This window comes from Dipodomys merriami, unplaced genomic scaffold (assembly GCF_024711535.1).
Source record: "Dipodomys merriami isolate MVZ:Mamm:240054 unplaced genomic scaffold, mDipMer1.0.p SCAF_63, whole genome shotgun sequence".
NCBI classification, from domain to species: Eukaryota; Metazoa; Chordata; class Mammalia; order Rodentia; family Heteromyidae; genus Dipodomys; species Dipodomys merriami.
The window spans coordinates 1,801,119-1,819,676 of record NW_027206213.1 but is presented as its reverse complement, the minus strand read 5'-3'; the positions used below and the strand labels follow the sequence as shown (position 1 = coordinate 1,819,676).

The 18,558-nt window shown below is 39.8% G+C and overlaps 2 protein-coding genes across 3 annotated transcripts in view; one reads left to right on the top strand and one right to left on the bottom strand.

Moving 5' to 3' along the window:
- The first annotated feature begins 196 nt into the window (after positions 1 to 196).
- On the top strand, positions 197 to 11,887 carry Pno1 (partner of NOB1 homolog). The gene is made up of 7 exons (XM_070004498.1): positions 197 to 434; positions 657 to 806; positions 1,829 to 1,912; positions 2,104 to 2,164; positions 2,400 to 2,517; positions 8,777 to 8,847; positions 9,331 to 11,887. Exons 1-7 carry the CDS (start codon positions 231 to 233, stop codon positions 9,396 to 9,398), a joined length of 756 nt encoding a protein of 251 aa, XP_069860599.1. The 5' UTR covers positions 197 to 230; the 3' UTR covers positions 9,399 to 11,887.
- Positions 11,888 to 14,687: 2,800 nt separating this feature from the next.
- Ppp3r1 (protein phosphatase 3 regulatory subunit B, alpha) overlaps positions 14,688 to 18,558 on the bottom strand; it is a 46,286-nt gene continuing 42,415 nt past the window's right edge. For both annotated transcript variants that reach the window (XM_070004499.1, XM_070004500.1), the window contains exon 6: positions 14,688 to 16,787. In XM_070004499.1, the coding sequence (XP_069860600.1) occupies positions 16,740 to 16,787 (48 nt within the window). In that variant the 3' untranslated portion in view covers positions 14,688 to 16,739. The remainder of the gene's footprint in view (positions 16,788 to 18,558) is intronic.

The window sequence follows — 18,558 nt, the reverse complement described above, 5'->3', positions numbered from 1 at the left end:
GCTGTGAGAATCAGGCCTTTTGGGCGACGCCAAGAATCAGGCATATTGTCGGACAGGCCCGGGCAGGCACTATTTTGGATTCTGTCTGCGCCCCGCCCCTCCCTGCGTGGAAGAACTGTCGAAGGGGGCGGAGCCCTGGGGGCTGATTGGTGGAGGCAGGTTCCTGCGCGGTGCGCTTGCGCAGAGCGGACGCGCACGTGTTCTTACTCTGGTGTTGGCTGGCCGTGGAGATGGCGGAGATGGAGACTCAGAACGCCGGTGCCCAGGACGGCTTTACCCAGGTCACCCGCAAGGGTGGCCGGCGGGCGAAGAAGCGACGGGCTGAGCAGCTGTCCTCCGCGGGCGAGGACGGAGGCGCCGGGCGCATGGACACAGAAGAGAGCCGGCCAGCCAAGAGGCCTGTTTTCCCTCCCCTGGCCGGGGACGGATTCCTGGTACTGGTGGCGGGGACCCGGGGACCGGAGTAAATGAAGCAGGGCCGGGCCGGGTCAGGATGGTGGTCTCCCGGGATGATGGAGCCGGGCGGGCGGTGGGGGGGTCTCCGGCTGGAGTTCTCAGGGAAAGTGGCTCTGGGAAGGGGAAGTGTTTTCTGTGGGTCGGTTGTCATTTTACCACTCCAGACATCTCTGGGAGTGTTGTTTGTTTGTTTATTGCAGAGCGGGAAAGAAGAAACACGGAAGATTTCAGTCCCAGCTAATAGATACACACCCCTAAAAGAAAACTGGATGAAGATATTTACTCCTATTGTAGAACATTTGGGACTTCAGATACGCTTTAACTTGAAATCAAGAAACGTAGAAATCAGAGTAAGAATGTCAGCCATTTCCGAATATACTATTTTCTCTCCTACAGGGGTAGAAAGGCATGATCGGGTTTTCCTTAATAGAACTTATTCTGTTAAATGGTTTTCTTTGATTTTTTTTTAATATAGCATGAGTTGGAACTTACCAAATACCTTCACAATATGCATTCAGCACAAATTTTAACTGAATTCCTAAGTGGATCCTGAAATTATATCAAGATGCTAGCGATGGTTGTGCATTTCAATAATGTTCTGTGCTGACTTGAAGAAAAGTAGTTAGAGAGACTGGTATACACAGAAGTAGATAAATTATGAATGTAACTACTTGCTGCAGTACAGGTGCTACATATTTTCACGGTATTCTTTTTTGTCAGTCACGGGGCTTGAACTCTGGGCCTGGGCACTGTCCCTCAGCTCTTCAGCTCAAAGCTGGCACTCTACCACTTGAGCAACAGCACCATTTCCAGCCTTTTCTGCTTATCTGGTGCTGAGAAATCAAACCCAGGGCCTTATGCATCCAAGGCAAGCGCTCTACCACTGAGCCACCAGCCCCTCACGGTATTCTTATGAGGAGAAAATACGTGTTACTTGAGAAAAAATAGAAATTATTTTGTATATATACACTTTCTTTGTTTTTCATTCTGTGGTGTCAGTCGACTAGTTAGGTATTTAAAATTGATATTGAACTTCCTTTTCTAGGTGTCAATTTTGTGCCAAAATTTTTTACTTCAATTCATTGTTCGCCTTTGTGCGGATTCTTAGGTCATCATCAGGATTCCTGTGGGCCTACATCCTACTGGAACACATAAACACTACTCTTAAGTAGTTGGCAAAGTTTAAAAAACACAGGATATGACATTAAAACCTCTCTTTGCTTTCAAGTGGCTTTTTGGTGGTACTTCCATTATCAGCCTTCTGAGTAACTAGGATTACCACTGGGATTCATCTCAGTTTGGGTTCTCAGCATCTATTGATTCTGCCGTTAAAATCACTTATTAAAATTTGATTACTTTTTTTTTTAAACAGACTTGTAAGGAAACCAAGGATGTTAGTGCTCTGACAAAAGCAGCTGATTTTGTGAAGGCCTTTATTCTTGGGTTTCAAGTGGAGGTAAGTAATTCTGTAATACTGAAGGTGAGGACTTCAATATTATATGTGGACATTTTAGTGAGTTGACCATTTCAAAGTGCTGAATCTTATATTAACAGGTTCGTGTATTTTTTGTTCTACAATGCTTTCTGTGTCACATGTTCTCAGGTGTCTTTAAGTGCAAGTATCTTCACAGAGCTTTTGTATTTTAGGATGCACTTGCCCTCATCAGGCTGGATGATCTCTTTCTAGAGACTTTTGAAATTACAGATGGTGAGCATGCAGTAGTCTTCTGTGAACAACTTCTTTTTGGGTTGCTGACTTTGTATTGTTTTGTGATTTCAATTTCCTAATACATATTGCTGTGTACACTTTTTTTTTTAATGTGTTGTTTGTATGGGAAGTTTAGGTAATGATTAAATCTTCTGTGGAATGGGTGGCATTGAAGTAGCTTCCATTGGGTGGAATGGAGTAGCTTGCTACCTGAGGTCTTGCTTTTCTTCTTTAGTTAAGCCCCTCAAAGGAGACCATTTGTCAAGGGCCATAGGAAGAATCGCTGGCAAAGGAGGAAAAACCAAATTCACCATAGAGAACGTGACACGGACACGGATAGTTTTGGCCGATGTGTAAGTATAGTTGATCTCTAGTTAGTTTTAAAAAAACCTAACAATTGTTTATATATAATACTCCTGCTAACTTATTGGAAGTATGCAGCCAAAATAAAGACCAGCCTTGAAAGAGGATTACATTATCAAGAAAATTTCACTAATTGTAGTTTTGTTTAACTTAGCAATAAAAAATGTTTATGTTGTATGTGAAGATTAGTAATATATAGGCTTGAGAGGAGGATAAGGGTGCTAGAAATGAATTTGAGATTGCCCCTGTTGCTTTGAAACTGCTCCTGGCCATGCTTGCAACAACTCAGCCAGGTTGGGGCCTAGGACTCATATAATGCTATGACGTTGAAAAATGAAACAGGTGACTCAGAGACCAAGGGATCTGCTTGTAACTGAATCCAGAAATGATTTTATTAGAATTGATCCATTTACATGTATACATGTAAATTTTTTATTATGATTTATCTTTCTTTTGCTCTAAACTGAGGGGCACAGTATTTAGATCTAAATTCTTTTTTTCTTTTTGTACCAGTCCTAGGGCTTGAACTCAGGGCCTGAGCCATGTTCCTGAGCTTCTTTTTCTCAATATTGGCTCTCTGCCTCTTAGCAACAGTGCCCCTTTTGGCTTTTTCTGAGTAGTTTATTAAAGATAAGAGTCTCATGAACTTTCCTGCCCAGTCTGGCTTTGAACCACGATACTCAATCTCAGCCTCCTGAGTAGTTAGGATTACAAGTGTGAGCTGCCAGCACCCAACTACATCTAAATTTTTTATACTTGAAGGACAACTATAAGACTATATTGAAGGCCCTCTATCTGAAGCTATATTGCCATATTTAAGTTGGAAATTTGGAGTAACATGATTTGCTAATGAAGTTATAGGTAGACATGATATACTACCTATATTTATAAATTTATAAATCTGTCTTAAAGTTTGCTAATTAAACCAGTTTTTAAAACATTTTGTTTTAGAATAATTCATATACAGTAAAATTTGCCTAAGTATTCAGTTGAATGAGTTGGCTAACCTGAAATACCACTCCATAGTCCCTAAAAGTTCCCCATATCCTTTTTATTTTATTTTTTTGGTGGTCCTGGGGATTGAACTCAGCCTCACAAGTGCTCTGCCATTTAAGCCTGCAATCCTTTTGCTTTTAGTTAATTTTTCAAATAAAGTCTGACCCTAGCTTGTCCTGGGCTGGCCTAAAATCCATATCCTTCTACTTCTACTTTCTCAGTGGTTGGAATTACAACTGCATTACCCTGTCTGGCCCACATGCATCTTTTTTATTTATTTTGGGGGCTTGAACTCAGGACCTGGGCATTGTCCCTGAGTCTTTTTTTTTTCCCCTCAAGACTAGTATCTTACCACTTTGAGCCACAGCTCCATTTTCCCATGTGCACCTCCCTAGGCAACCACGGCTCACCATCACTGTGATCTTCCTTTTCTTGAAATTCAGATAGATGGAAATACGCAGTATGTAGGTTTTGCTGTCTGACTTCTTTGATTAGCATATTGTTTTGAATTTCTCTATTTTATTGGTGTGCTGGTCATTCTTTTTTTCAGCGCAAGTCTGGGGCTTACTCAGGGCCTGAGCACTGTTCCTGAGCTTTTTTGTTAAGGCTAGCACTCTATATCTTGAACCACAGCTCTACTTCTGGTTTTTGGTGGTGGTTTAGGGAATTTGCTGCCCAGGCTGTCTTCAAACTGCAATCCTCAGATCTTAGTTTCCTGAGTAGCTGGAATTATAGACATGAGCCACCAGCACCCAACTCCAATGATTACTTTTTATTGCCAAGTATTATTCTATTATATATTGAACTTTTTTTCTTTTTCTTTTTCTTTTTTTTTTTGGCTAGTCCTGGTACTTGAGCTTCTTTTCGCTCAAGGCTAGCACTCTACCACTTGAGCAACAATACCACTTCTGGCTTTTTCTATTTATGTGGTACTAAAGAATCAAATCTGGGGCTTGTTACATGCTAGGCAAGCACTATATCACTGAGCCATATTCCTAGCCCCGCATATTGAACTTTCTATCTGTAGTCACAGTTATTGGATATGTGGGTTGTTTCATTTGGGAGCCATTATGAATCATGTTGCTGAGAAGTTATTTTTTGTATCATTTGTAGTTTACAAACAATCACAAGAAATTTGATGAAATTAAAGAAGTACTATCTTGTAGGTTTTGGTATATATAATCTAATTGGGAATCCACATGTTGAACAATTTATATTAATTATGAAGTGATCATAAGGTGGGCTACTAAGTACTTATAAATAGTGTGATAACCAGTTACTTATAATCTTGCAAAATATAGTACAATGTGAGCAAAATAGAAAAGTAAAATAATTTTCTCAATATATTCAGAATACAAAAGGGTAAATAATGTGCCTTGAGGTTTTTTGTATACAATAGACCTCTGGTATTCACAGATACAGGATTCCAAGGAGGCTGCCATCAAGGAAGAAATGAATGCTCAGGATATAGAGTTCAATATGTAAATTATTCAAATTTACCTTTACAATATGTGCAGTACATATGAGCATCTATAACTTGAAACCACATAGAATCAGTATATTCCTCTTACAAAAAATTACTGTTGTACACATTAATACGGCTCACCAAAAACTAAATTATTTTTTCCTTCTCTTTACTACTGCTGAGGCTAGATCCATAACACTATTCAACTTCCACTAACAACATGTCATCTTTGAACAAATCCAAAGTTTTCAATTTAATCACTTCAAGTAAGCACATTAACTTTTCCTTTGCTTTTTGGGGAGGAATATTTCCACACAATTAAGGGCAGGGAAATAGCAGATCACTATATTAACCAAGATTTAAAGTGATGCTAATGCCAGACAGTCTGAGAGTTCTTCCTCAGCTAAGCTATATACTGTATGCACAGAAATTAATTTTTTGTTGTTTTTGAAGTTGCTTTTGGATTTTTTTAAATTGAAGTTGGTCAAAATCATTTAATTACTTGACAAGGCGAGTTTACTGAATTTCTTCACAGCTATTGCTCCATCACTTTGTCTTTTAGTAGCAAAGCTATTTCACATTTGTTGACTATTTCCTCATCCATCATGCTACATTTTAGTTTATTTTTAGCAAAGTGAGACACACACAGTTTGAAAGGCCAGTTATGTATGCTGCCTACCTTTATTTCACCCTCACCCTGAAGAGCCAGTTTCCTCTCTCTTAATTTTAAGAAATTATTTACCTTGAGCCAGGGACAGTTGGTGCATACCTGGGTATCAGCTCCTTGAGTGGCTAAGGCCAGAGGATCAAAAGTTCAAGACAAGCCTAGACAACATAGCATACTCTCTCTCAAAAATAAAATAATATTTTCAAGTATCTTATTAACCTACAGCTTTTCAAGTTTTAGATTCAGTGGTGATTTTTTTTTAATTGTAAAAGATAAAGATTTAGATTTTTTTTTTTTTTTTTTTTTTGGCAGTCCTGGGGCTTGAACTCAGTGGCTGGTGCTTTCTTGCTCAAGGTTAGCACCCATAACTTGAGCCACCGTTCTCTTTCCCACTTTTTGTTGTTGTTGTAGTTAATTGCAGATAGGAGTCTGACTTTCCTACCAGGGCTGGCTTCAGCAATCCTCAGAACTTAGACTCTTGATTAGCCAGGATTACAAGCACAGCCTCTTGATTAGCCAGGATTACAAGCATGAGCCACTGGCACCCAGCTGCGTTGAGCTTTTTATCTCCTTTTACTGGTGTTAAAAACACTCAGCTTTCTTTCACATCAGCTTATTCCTCCCCAGCACTACCTCACAACAGGAACAAGTAGCTGAACAGGTGAAATTCTGTGATCTCTTTCTTCTGCATCTTTATATTCTCTTGAGGAAATGAATCTGGTGCGGTTAGTTTCCAGGGCGCTAATGAAATAAAGACTTGTGCATCTTCTGTATCTCCTTTTGATATATTTGGATGCATGAGATGTTTTATAAAGCTCTCCTGGAGCATTTGTTCTAGAAAACACCTCTACTATCTTATCCTTGTGCCTACTTTCCCTATTTTGCCTTTGCCCATTTGCTATTAGAATCCTCATTCTAAGCCGGGTGCCCGTGGCTAAGGCCTGTAATCTTAGCTATTCAGGAGACTGAGATCTGAGGATTGCAGTTCAAAGCCAGCCCGGGCAGGAAAGTCGTGAAACTCTCATCTCCAATAAGCCACTAGAAAACCAGAAGTGGCGCTGTAGCTCAAGTGGTAGAGCACTCGCCTTGAGCTGAAGAGCTGAGGGACAGCGCTCAAGCCCAGAGTTCAAGCCCCATAACCAACAACAACAAAAAAAAATCCCTCATCATTCTAGAGCTGAGGTTCCCCTCCTGCTGAGTTAGATCCATTTTTCTTGAGACTGTGGGTCTGCAGAGTCTGTTCCTGCTTATCCATCTGCTTTCTTCCTTCCTGGAACTTAGTAAGATCATCATCTCCTTCTTCCTTCTGGGTTTTTATCATAACTATCATTTGGTGATAAGAGCAAGGAAACAGCAGATCACTAAGCAAGATTTAAATTGATGACAATGCCAGAGAGCCTGAAGTAGTACTTGTATGTTCAATCTATTGCAGGTATTTGGAGGGAAGGAAGAGTGTGAAGGTATGCCAAGCTGATAATATGTCTGGCACCATGAGGAGGCCTATGGCTTCATGTACTGTGCTGGAATAAATCAGTGGACAAGAAATAATGGGCCATGTAGTAACATAGGAACTTTGACTTTTTATCTGAGTCAGGGGAGGTCATTGGGTGATTGTGGGCTGGAGAGGGGAGGCAGGATGTGGGAATGAGAGGCCATCAAGATTGAGTATGTCAGTAGGTTAGAGGTCCTGGAGGAGTTGAAGGATTTGGCTATTGATGGATTAGGTAGAATGAAGTGGAATAACGGTATAGGAGGAAGACTTGGATGTTTGAAATTCAAATTATGGAGGGGTTGCAGCTTTTGGTAGTGACCAAGACTAGAATGTGAAATTAGACTTGAAAATAGGATGGAAAACAAGATCCAGTGTGTGTATAAAAGATGTCAAAGACCCAAGAGGCTAGTTGTATTGGAATTGTTATCCCAGGGATACTGCAATTATCAGGCATTGTGATGGGAGTAGTCAACGCCAGTGAGCATGGAGCTGACATCTTTCAGGATGATTTGTGGGAGTGGCGGAGCACCCAAGCAAGATGAAGTAGTAGGCACTGTGGTCTTATGAGAGCAATCGAAAGCTAAATGCTTTTAGAATTGTGAATGGTCTAGGAGTAGCATGAGGAGTCAAGAACGTCCTTGCTTCACTCCAGTTAGTGATGTGTGTGGTTCATGGAGAAAACTGATCACGATAAGGTTGGTTTTAGTGAAAACACAGTGATTGGGATTTTAATGGAATTTGAAGAGGTGGAAGATAAAGCCAACAAATACTGTAGAATAGAAATAGTTGGTAAGATAGTCTCTAAAAAGCAAAATCCTGCCATAAACCTCTGTCATCCCAGCTGCTCGGAGGCTTGAGGCCAGCTTAGACAAACTAGGAGATGTCACCTCAAAAAGACAAATAAAAGAGCTGGCTGGGCATATGGTTCAAATGGCAGAGAGGTCCTGGTTCATTCTCTCCTCCCCCCCCCCCCCCACCAGTACTTAAAAGTGCTACCAATCTTACTTGAGTCATTGAGTATAGAAATTATCACAGGGGACTGGGAAGGTGACTCAGTGTTAGCGTGCTTGCCTTGCATACCTGAGGCCCTGGGTTCGATTCCTCAGCACCACATAAGCAAAAAGAAAAAAAAGCTGGAAGTGGTGCTGTGGCTCAAGTGGTAGAGTGCTAGCCTTGAACTGAAGAGCTGAGGGATAGCGCCCAAGCCCAGAGTTCAGGCCCCACAACCGGACCCTCCCCACCCCCCCCCCCCAAAAAAGAAAGAAAGAAAGAAAGAAATTATCACAGGGATGATCCTTCCAATACTGAAGCAATTTGGTTAATTTTTATCAAGTTGTTGAAACATGCTATAATTTATGTACAATTTTGCTCACATTTCTATGGTGGCTAGTTATGTAGTCTTAAATGGGTTTCTTGATTTCTGTATCTGCATCTCCCCCCACCTCCTACCTTTGTGCTGGATTGGAGAGCTTCATGTGTATTTCTTTCATTTTAAAAGTGATTTTACAATATTTTACAATATCTCTGCCTTTGTTTCAGAGTCTGATCTAATTTTCTGGAGTTTTTAGATTTCAGGATTTAGTAAGGAAATGTACTTGTGGCTAATTTGACTCACTTCATCACTTTCAGGAAAGTTCACATCCTTGGATCTTTCCAAAACATCAAAATGGCAAGAACTGCCATTTGCAATCTCATCCTAGGTAATAATTTTCATTACATCTGTTTTATTGTCTGTGTGTCTCTGTCTTTGTCTTTGCCTATCTTATCTGGAAAGAATGGGGAATTGAAGAAACTCAAGCTACATTTGCAAAGCAGTGTAGGGTAATGTTAAAGATACCCAGCGGAAGTCCTTGGTAGTTAGCAAATGTGGGCCTAGAGGAAAATTCAGAAATTCTTTGCTTAGATCCTATTTATCCAAGAAAATTAGTTATATTGTTTAAATCACTGCTGCTTTCCCCTGAGAAGTGTACAGAAACTCCAGAACAGCAAGAATATCACATCCTATTTCACAAAAAAGGAAAGCTTGCTGGGCAGCTGCCTTTTTCACTGAGCCATGTATCTGGGTTATAGGACTGCAGCAGCAAACTTGGATTGTCCTCTAGTGCCCAGAGCTGACTTCTTTTTGAAATATTTTGACAATATGTATGTGTGTGTGTGTATAAATTACTTTTTTCTTTTAACAGGAAATCCTCCATCAAAGGTTTATGGCAATATTCGAGCTGTGGCTAGCAGATCAGCAGACCGATTTTGATTTCTTATCAGAGACTTTTTATCTTTGGACTTCAAAGAAAAAAGCCCAGTGAAGCTGGGGCTAAAGTGGTAGAGAGTTAGCTTTGAGCAAAAAAGCTCAGGGACAGTGCCCAGGCCCTGAGTTCAAGCCCCAGGACCAACAACAAAAGCCCTGACGTTCTGCAAATGTCCATACAAAACCATGTGGAGAATGTTTCAGTCACTTTTAAGCTTGGGTCCCTTTCTCCATTCTCAGTCAGAAGCATAAACAGAAAGAGAAGGTTTAGGAGTATTCACATTCAACAGCTTATAGAATAAACATCAAAATGGAATACGATTATACATTAAGTATAATTTAACGTTTCTCACTTTAAATCGCATGTAGATTTGCAGTTTAAAATCCTCCCATTTATAGCAAACTTCTTCTTTAAATCTTTCTTATGAACTTTGAAGCTTATAAATTTGTAAACAGTTGTGCCCTGTAAATTGTAATTGAAAGAATTGTCTCAGGAAACTTAGGAAGCATAACCCTAGTTAATTCCAACATTAGGTGAATATTATATAATCAGGTCATAAGCAGCAGCTTTGGCTATGAACCAACCAGTAAGTACTGATCATTGCGCTTATTTCTTTGTAAAATGGAAGACTTTGTATTGTAATGTTGATAGGAGGAAAGGTTTATTTTTTAAATAAGTATTCATGAAAGTACTCACACATTACAAATGTTGGGTATATTTCTCCTCATGACTAGTGCCTGCCTATTTAAATATATGATTATTTTTAGAATGGAAGAAATCAAGCTTATTAAATGTGATTTGATACTGTATTCTCTTGTACATCTTAAAAACCCTAATCAAACTTTTAATAATGGGAGTTTCAAGAAAATTCAGAAGAACTAAATGAAAAAAAGTACTTTTTTAATAAGCCTCTACTTCCTCTACATTAGTGACTCGTGTTCCTGTCCCAAGCTGTTTTGTACATTGCATGGGATTAGGTATACTTACATACTGTAAGGTCCTCCACGGGACGGCGAGGTAGGCTTCTCCCTTCTTGGCTAAGTCTCCGCCCAGTACCTATGGCACCTAGGTCACTGGCACACCTGGAAGTCACATCATCTGGTGTGGCCACACCTTCCCTCACCTTCTCCCTGCCCTTTCCCTGCTTAAACCCAGGTCTGACCTCGGCCCACCCATTTTGGCCATGCCTGTGCACCATGCAGTGGGGGCTAGCAGTTTGTTAAAGTAAACTTCTCTTCCTACCTGAATACTGCAGGTTCTCCTCTATCTGCTACCTAATTAAACCTACCTACTTTACACATACCAACTGCAAATGCAACTGAAAATCACTGAAAATAGCTCTCCAAAGAAGTGACTTCACTTTGGCAACACAACAGTATGGGGAGAGTGTATAATGTTACTGAATTCCTTTACTAATGTTGAAATGTGGAATGTGCTGTGACTTATTCTGGATTCAGTAGCACAGGCCCATTGCCACTCTGCAGAGAAAGATGCATTCAAAATCATGACGGTTCACTATTAGTATATGCTTTTTTGTGACATGAGATCCACAGGATCTCATCTAATTGGGTTTTCAAAGCAGCTGTGCTAAAGTGAACCACTGCTAGGTAAATAAACGTTTTGGGTTGATTTCTAAGAAACTGAGGCAGACCATAATTTTGAGGAAGTCTGGGTTCTCTGTCAAGGGGAAATAATGTTTGGTTATTGATTGAATTTACTCTCTTGAAGATGTATTAAAACTGTAATTAATTTGCCCTTCTCTGAGGAAGTAATACTTTGAAAGGAAGACAGAAAACAAGGGACTTGACTAATTCCTGGAAGGGAATGAATGGAGAAGGAACAGAGGTAACAAATTGAACTGTAGCACACTGGTAGTTCTTAACAATCGGTATTAATCACTTCTTTAAACCCTTGTGGCAAGTCACTAAACTAGTGTCACAATCATGCTTTTGTGTCTGCCTAATCCTCTGGAAACTCAACTCCTGACATATCAGTTTACTAAGTATTTGTTAATACATTGTCTTGGGAATAGGCCTGCAAGAGGAGTGCTTTCATACATGGCTATGGGAGGAGAAAAAATTTCCTCATTATTCCAGGTCTAGCCTCCAACTCATGCTCCCTATGTCGTCATGGGAGGGAAGAAAGTGTCAAGTGCAAGGGAGACCTAATTTTCCTGGTAAGAGTTGTGCTAGCCATGTTAAGATGGAACACAATCATTACTGTTAAGTATACAGTGACAACAGACATAAAACACTACAACTTGGAAGATCCTTATATTGTGCAAACACTGATTACTTATTTGATTGAAGAAAATAGTCCTCTGAGGTTTGAGAGAGCAAGAACTCACCAATCTTACCTGGTTAATGACCAAGGAAGCAAACATATCCCAGTACTATTGAGCATCTTTTCTTGTGTTTTGAGCCATTTGTTATTTCTTCACAATAATGTCAAGTCCCTTTGCATGTATTTTAATGTTTAATGTTTTCTTGCTGTTGAGTCTTGGTTCTTTATGTATTCTGAGTATCAACGCCTCATCAGAACATGGCAAGTATTTTTTCCCACTCCTGTAGCTACTTCACTCTGGTGTCTTACAGACTGTTAAAACCAGGTAAACCAGAGCTGAGGCTTAAGTGCATTTTTCTTAAGCTTACCCTACCATACACTCTACCATACTCAAAGGAGCCACAGAATCCAAGGCATTTGTGTATAGCATTGTGTGTGGCGCAGAACCTCAATATAGATGTTCTGGGTGTACAACATCCCCAAATCCTGTAACTCATTTGGGCAAGGGCTATTATTGGGCATGTGTCAAATCCTTATTACAATGTTGGAGTTGGAAATGGATTCTACATTTATTCAACTTAAGTGTCAAGAAATAGTGACAGTACTGAAAAGCATAAAACCCACAGCCAAAGTCAGGTGTGGTTTTGCATGCTTGAAGTCCCAAGTACATGGGAGACTGAAGCAGGTAAATAAAAAGTTCAAGGTCTGCTTGATCTACACAGTAAGACTTTGAGACATAAAAAGTATATACAAATGTAAATAAGGTCACAGATACACAAGTCAGCTACCTATTCACTTATTAAATACCGAGCAAACAAAAGCTAGGTAATATTGAGAATTGGGAACCATCACTGAAAAATAACTACTTAGGTGTATCTTTTGCTTATAACTAGGAGAAACAAAGCATAAGCCAATATTAGAAAAGGACAAATGCTAGAGAAAACAATGCAGTAAAGGAGACCCAAGTGTATTAGTATCTAAAGGCAGCCATGAGAGATCATGTTGAGCTCTGGACATACCTGAACTGTGGACTAAAGGCATTAAGTGTGGAAATCAGAATAAAGCCACCTCAAAACAAACTAGGCACTGGTGGCTCATTGCCCTCTAGCTACTGAGAAGACAAGATCTGGAGGATCATGGTTCACAGCCAGCCCAGGCATAGAAGTCCACAACTCCAAAATGAACAATAAAAAAGAAAAACTTAGCTGGATGCTGGGTGTCAGTGGTTCAAAGCAGGAAAGTTCCTGACACTTAGCTCCAATTAACTATGAAAAGCCAGAAGTGGAGCTATGGCTCAAGTGGTAGAGCACTAGCCCTGAGCACACGCAGGCCCAGAGTTCAGGTCCTGGGACTGGCGTGCCTGTGTGTGTGTGTGTGTGCGCGCACGCATGCACACGCATACACACACACACACACACACACACACAGAGGAGGCATGGAAATGGCAAGTGCTAGCCCAGCAAGCAAGAGAAGTTATTTAAGAATAAGGACTGGAGTACAAACCCCAGTCCAGCCAAAAGAAAAAGTATAGACCATTATGACTAAGCACTTTTGGGGCACATAGCCTAAAGAGTTTAAAACAATGTGAGATACCTGCATACTCAATTTATTCTGTCTTTGTCACAATAGCCAGTTTCAGCTGAACTGGCCAACAAGTAATGAATGGATAAAGATATGGTATGTACATACCATGGGAAATAGCCATAAAGGAAAATGCAGTGGTTTTCAGTAAAATGGGTGAAACTGAAGACTGCAGTAAGTTAAACCAAGCTCAAAGCCAAATTGTTGTTTTCCTTCATCTGGAATCTAGACCTGAAAGATACACATAAGATATACATACATTCATATATATGTATGTATTACAATGCTTCATTGTAGGACTTATGTGGGACAAGAGACAGGAAACCGAATGAGGGAGGACGTATAACTGGAATGTATGTTGTCCATTTAGCAGGCATTAGGAATCTCATTGAAAGCATGATAGAAGCAAACAGAACAGTAGGTCAGTCTGCCTACAATATATATGCACATCTGAAACATGGTAAAACCCGTGTACATTCATTGAAGTAATGGAAACATCAATGACAGGAAAGTAAATCAGGCTCTTGGGCAGGTATCAGTAGGTGGGGAGAATTATCAATGAAGCCTTCCTTGAACAATTAATAATGTTAATTTTAAAAATCAGGCACAGCTGCCCACTGGCACATTTGCCATCCTTAGCTACGTGAGAAGTGTGTTCCTCACTGTACTTTTGGGCCAGCCAGAATAGTTGCACATGCCTGTTATACTAGGTAGGGCAAGCAGCCTGAAGTGAGTGGACTGAAGGAAAAAGCCATCTCAAAAGTTGCCAGTCAGGGTTGGAGTGAGGCTCAGTTGGTAGAGCACTAGCCTGTAAGCAAAGGCAGCAAGTACCAAGTTCAAGTCCCTGTCTTGGACCTAAACAAAGAAGGCACAGCTGGGCACCAGTGGTTCATGTCTGTATATCCTTGCTACTCAGGAAGTTGAGGTCTGAAAATCTTGGATCAAAGATAACCAGACAAAAACCGGTAATACGACACTTCTCTAGCCAGCAAAAGCCAGAACTGGAGGCATAGTTCAAGTGTGAAGAGTGCCAGCCCTGAACCAAAAAGCCAAGCAAGAGATTGAGGCCAAGTTCAAGCCCCAGTACTACACATACATACTTTAAAATTTTTAAAGACATTCATTAGCCACTGGGCACTGGGAAGCAGCAGGGGGGACAGGGTGGTAGTGCAAAGGCCTAAGGTGGAAGCAGGCTAAGACAATTCCAGAGAGAAAGGGTGGTAAGAGATGAGATCAGGGAAATAGTCGTTTGACGGAGTCTTTTGGGAGCTTGTCTTTCTTTTATTAAGGCTTTGTAATGACTACTCTTCCCATTATAAAGCACATAATTTTACCTGTGGCTTACAATGAAAGAAACATTTTATCAGTTTTGAAAATACAGGAGAATTAGCTATCTTACAGCTGTGGAAGTCCAAAGACAACTAAATATATTCAAGGAAGTTTCAAATATTTTATTTTCTTATTCATACAGTATGAAGTTTTCTAAGGATCCCACAACATGACGTATCATGCAGAAGAAAAACTAAACATTCAACATAAACCACCCCCTCCCTCTCCACCCCCACACAAAAAAAAAAGAAAAAAGGAAAAACCCTCATTCCCCAGTAAGGAAATATTGTTTGCACTATTTTTCTGAAACGCCAGCCAGGATATGCACAAGCAAGAGAAATAGAAAGCATTTGCTAAAATATTTGTAACAAATAATTATATACAAAAAATTCACAAAAGACTAGTTCCCCCTTGAAGCAGAGCACATGGCAGTTGACACTGGAACAGATCAAACCACAGCTGGGATGTAAGCCACGTCCTGATCCAGAGGAAGAAAGTTACATGTAGTGGAGATTCAGTTTGAACATTAACATTTCCAAAGTTTGGCAACATTATCTTTTAAAATTATGCAAATTATGTAAACAAGAGGTACATTTTAAATCGATCTACATGCAAAACTCCATGTCATGCAAGGACACCAAGCACCGGGATTTCTCTCACAGACAGAGCCCATGATGTGCAGCACTCAGCTGAAGGAGCAGCAGTGGCAGGAGAGGGTGCCCCACTCAAGACTCAGTCCCCTGGACTCCACCTGCCCTACTACTCATGGTTCTAAAACCACTTGTTCAGAAAACTATAGAGGGGAAGATTACTGTCATATAAAGCTAACCAAAGTATTTTTCTTCCAGCCAATATAGTACCTTTGCAGAAAAGGGAAGGGTAACAGCAAGTGGTGGAACATGATTTACTACTTTTATATCACACAAAATTATTGCATTATCATCCATTACCAATTATTGGGCAAACAAAAAAATGCATTCTATGCCTTGTATTTAAAAAAAAGTATAAATTTGGATAAAATTTTGCTCTTCTACAATGTAGATTAGCAAGATTTCTCTCATTTAAGTCACAAGTGTATGTGGATGTTTAGACACATACATGCACATTAAATAGCCCAAGTTTTTTATGTAAGCTCCAAGTCTTTTGAGACACAAGGGAAATTCATGGTTCAAACACGAGTTTAATGACAAATTATTTACCTATGTATAATGAAACAAACAATGTCCTAAGTAGTTACATGATTGCTTCAGGTTTCCTTCATTAAGTAATGCAATAAGAGAAATCATGATTGCTTCTGGCCTTTATGCATAAAATCAGGACTGGTAAATTACACTTACTCAGGGACATTTAATAAATGTTAATGGCTCCTAGTTACAGAGTAACAAAACGAAGCAGCCATAGCACTGTGCAGGTACTATAGGAATACAGCCAGCTCTTGGCAGCAGCATTCAACTATACTTTCTTCTCAGGCAGAGATGGATTAAAAGCTGCTCAGCAATGATTCGTAGTCCCTGGAAATATATTCATCAGTATAAATAAAATTACAGACCCCTCTGTCTAAAAAAATGTAATTAAGGTAAATAATAGGACATTAACAAATGCTTTGTCAATCTCTCAAAGGAGAAAGCACAGGAAAATAGCTGGCCTAACACCCTGCTCAAATTGTACAATCTTCTATCTACATATAAAACTGTGTGAAATAAAAGTAAGGATGTTGTATGTTCTGCTTGGCACTTTTGTACTCTATTGTTTTGTTTCTGAATCAAGTATATTAAATTAAAGCCAACCTACTACATATATAGAAAGCTACATATATCTATATATAAATATTTACATATGTATATATAGATACTTTCTTGTTATAAAAGATGAAGAAAAATAAATTAAAAAGCCAACCCCTTCCCTTTCTCCACCACATTGATATGCTCTTTTCATGTTGCTGTCCCTTCAGACTTTAAAGTGCTACACTGAGTTATTGAGAGAGCAAGAGTTCAATAACACTTAGTTGGCTTCATGAGGCTCATGTTGGAAAATGTGGCTTCACAGAGAAAAATACTTCCATTTAAATACACAGAGAGCATTGCTGGACGTCTTGAGCAGATCTTCAGAGATGGAGAAGAAAGCAAAAGTGTTGGGTGGTACTTTTCAAAGAGTCACACATCTACCACCATCTTTTTGTGGATATCTAGGCCACCTACAACCTGCAACAGAAAGAAACAGATCCAGCTCAACAAAGCTTAAGAAATGCCTTTTTAGTAGTATCAGAAGTATAATTTAAGCCCAGCACTGGTGGCTCATGCCTGTAATACTACCTACTCAAGAGCCTGAGATTTGAGAATTGAGGTTCAAAGCCAGCCCAAGAAGAAAAGTCAGTAACACTCTTATCTCCCATTATCTACTCAAAAACTGTAAGTGGAACTGTGGTTCAAAGTGGTAGAGCACTAGCCTTGAAAAAAAAGAGCTCAGGAACAACTTCTAGGCCCTGAGTTCAAGCCCCATTACTGCCCCTCCCACCTCCCCACAAAAAGGTATAATTTACAAAGCATACTCTATCCATTTTTAGAAGCTAGATGTTTAAACAAAAATTGGAGTGCCTCAAGTTAGAATTTTCCAAGTCTTTTCTTGGGCAATAGGCATTCTGTGGGTTTTTTTGGTATCAGTCCTACGGCTTGAACTCAGGGCATGGTCCTTGAGCTCCTTTTTTTTTGGGGGGGGGGGGGGTCCGGTCGTGGGGCCTGAACTCTGGGCCTGGGCGCTGTCCCTCAGCTCTTCAGCTCAAGGCTAGCGCTCTACCACTTGAGCCACAGCACCACTTCCGGCTTTTTTCTTTTTGCTTATGTGGTGCTGAGGAATCGAACCCAGGGCCTCAGGCATGCAAGGCAAGCGCTCTACCACTGAGCCACCTTCCCAGCCCAGAGCTCCTTTTTTCTTAAGGGTAGCTCTCATCACATTTTGGTAGTTAACTGGTGACAAAGCCCTTAAATGTTTCTCCGCCACACTGCACTTTGCCACTTACGTTACAGACCAATTTCCTACCCACAGAGAATGTTGACAAATGTATATTCAGCTTTATACTAATATATTATCTCCTAAAATATAAGCATTTCTGCTGTGGATTTTAATGCCAAAAGAAGAGTTACTAGAATTTATAATTTATAATGATGTTTTGGTCCTTTTTTTTTTTCCGGTCTTAAGAGCTAAAGATGCTGCTGTAGAACTTTGAAATACAGTGTAAATGACTTTCATCTTTTTCAAATGAGAAATAGTTATGCTTTATTGATTCTTCCTACTGATACAATGTCTAAAATAGTGTTTAATACAAAATGCTTAAATGAAGATTTACAGAGTTGTACAACACATAAATAGGCAGACACAGGTCTGGCATTTGCTGCCTCAGTGTTAATAGATTAGTTGCAGATGTTTGTAAGTTATATTAAAACCTGTTTTGTGCTGAAGAATGATTACGAAAACTAGAATTTCAAATAAATATATTCAGTTCAATTATTTTCATTGATGATCCATTTACTGTATGAGACTTACATTGCACATTCTTTTATTAAAAATGAATGTCAAATCTAAAGGAAAAAATATTTGAGTACTTTATTGATATAGAACCCTTGATTTTTAACCTTTATACCTTACATTGTACAAGAAAAGTTTTAAATATTTCTGTATATAATTATAACATTGTCACAGGGGCTGGGAAGGTGGCTCAGTGGTAGAGTGCTTGCCATGCATGCATGAGGCCCTGGGTTTGATTCCTCAGCACCACATAAGCAGAAAAAGCTGGAAGTGGGGCTGAGGCTCAAGTGGTAGAGCACTGGTCTACAGCTGAAGAGCTGAATGAAGGACAGCGCCCAGGCCCGAGTTCAGGTCCCACAACCGACAAAAAAAAAAAAAAGAAAAAAGAAAAAAAAATTGTCACAAAGATACTACATGTCTTATGTGCCAGAAGCCTTAAAAAAATCTTCC

What these genes read in the sequence shown, in the direction of transcription:
- Pno1 (XM_070004498.1), top strand. Translation starts at nt 231, where the DNA reads ATGGCGGAGATGGAGACTCAGAACGCCGGTGCCCAGGACGGCTTTACC. An exon ending in TGGCCGGGGACGGATTCCTG is followed by an intron (nt 435 to 656) that starts GTACTGGTGGCG and finishes TGTTTATTGCAG; the next exon opens with AGCGGGAAAGAAGAAACACG. An exon ending in CATTTGCAATCTCATCCTAG is followed by an intron (nt 8,848 to 9,330) that starts GTAATAATTTTC and finishes TTCTTTTAACAG; the next exon opens with GAAATCCTCCATCAAAGGTT.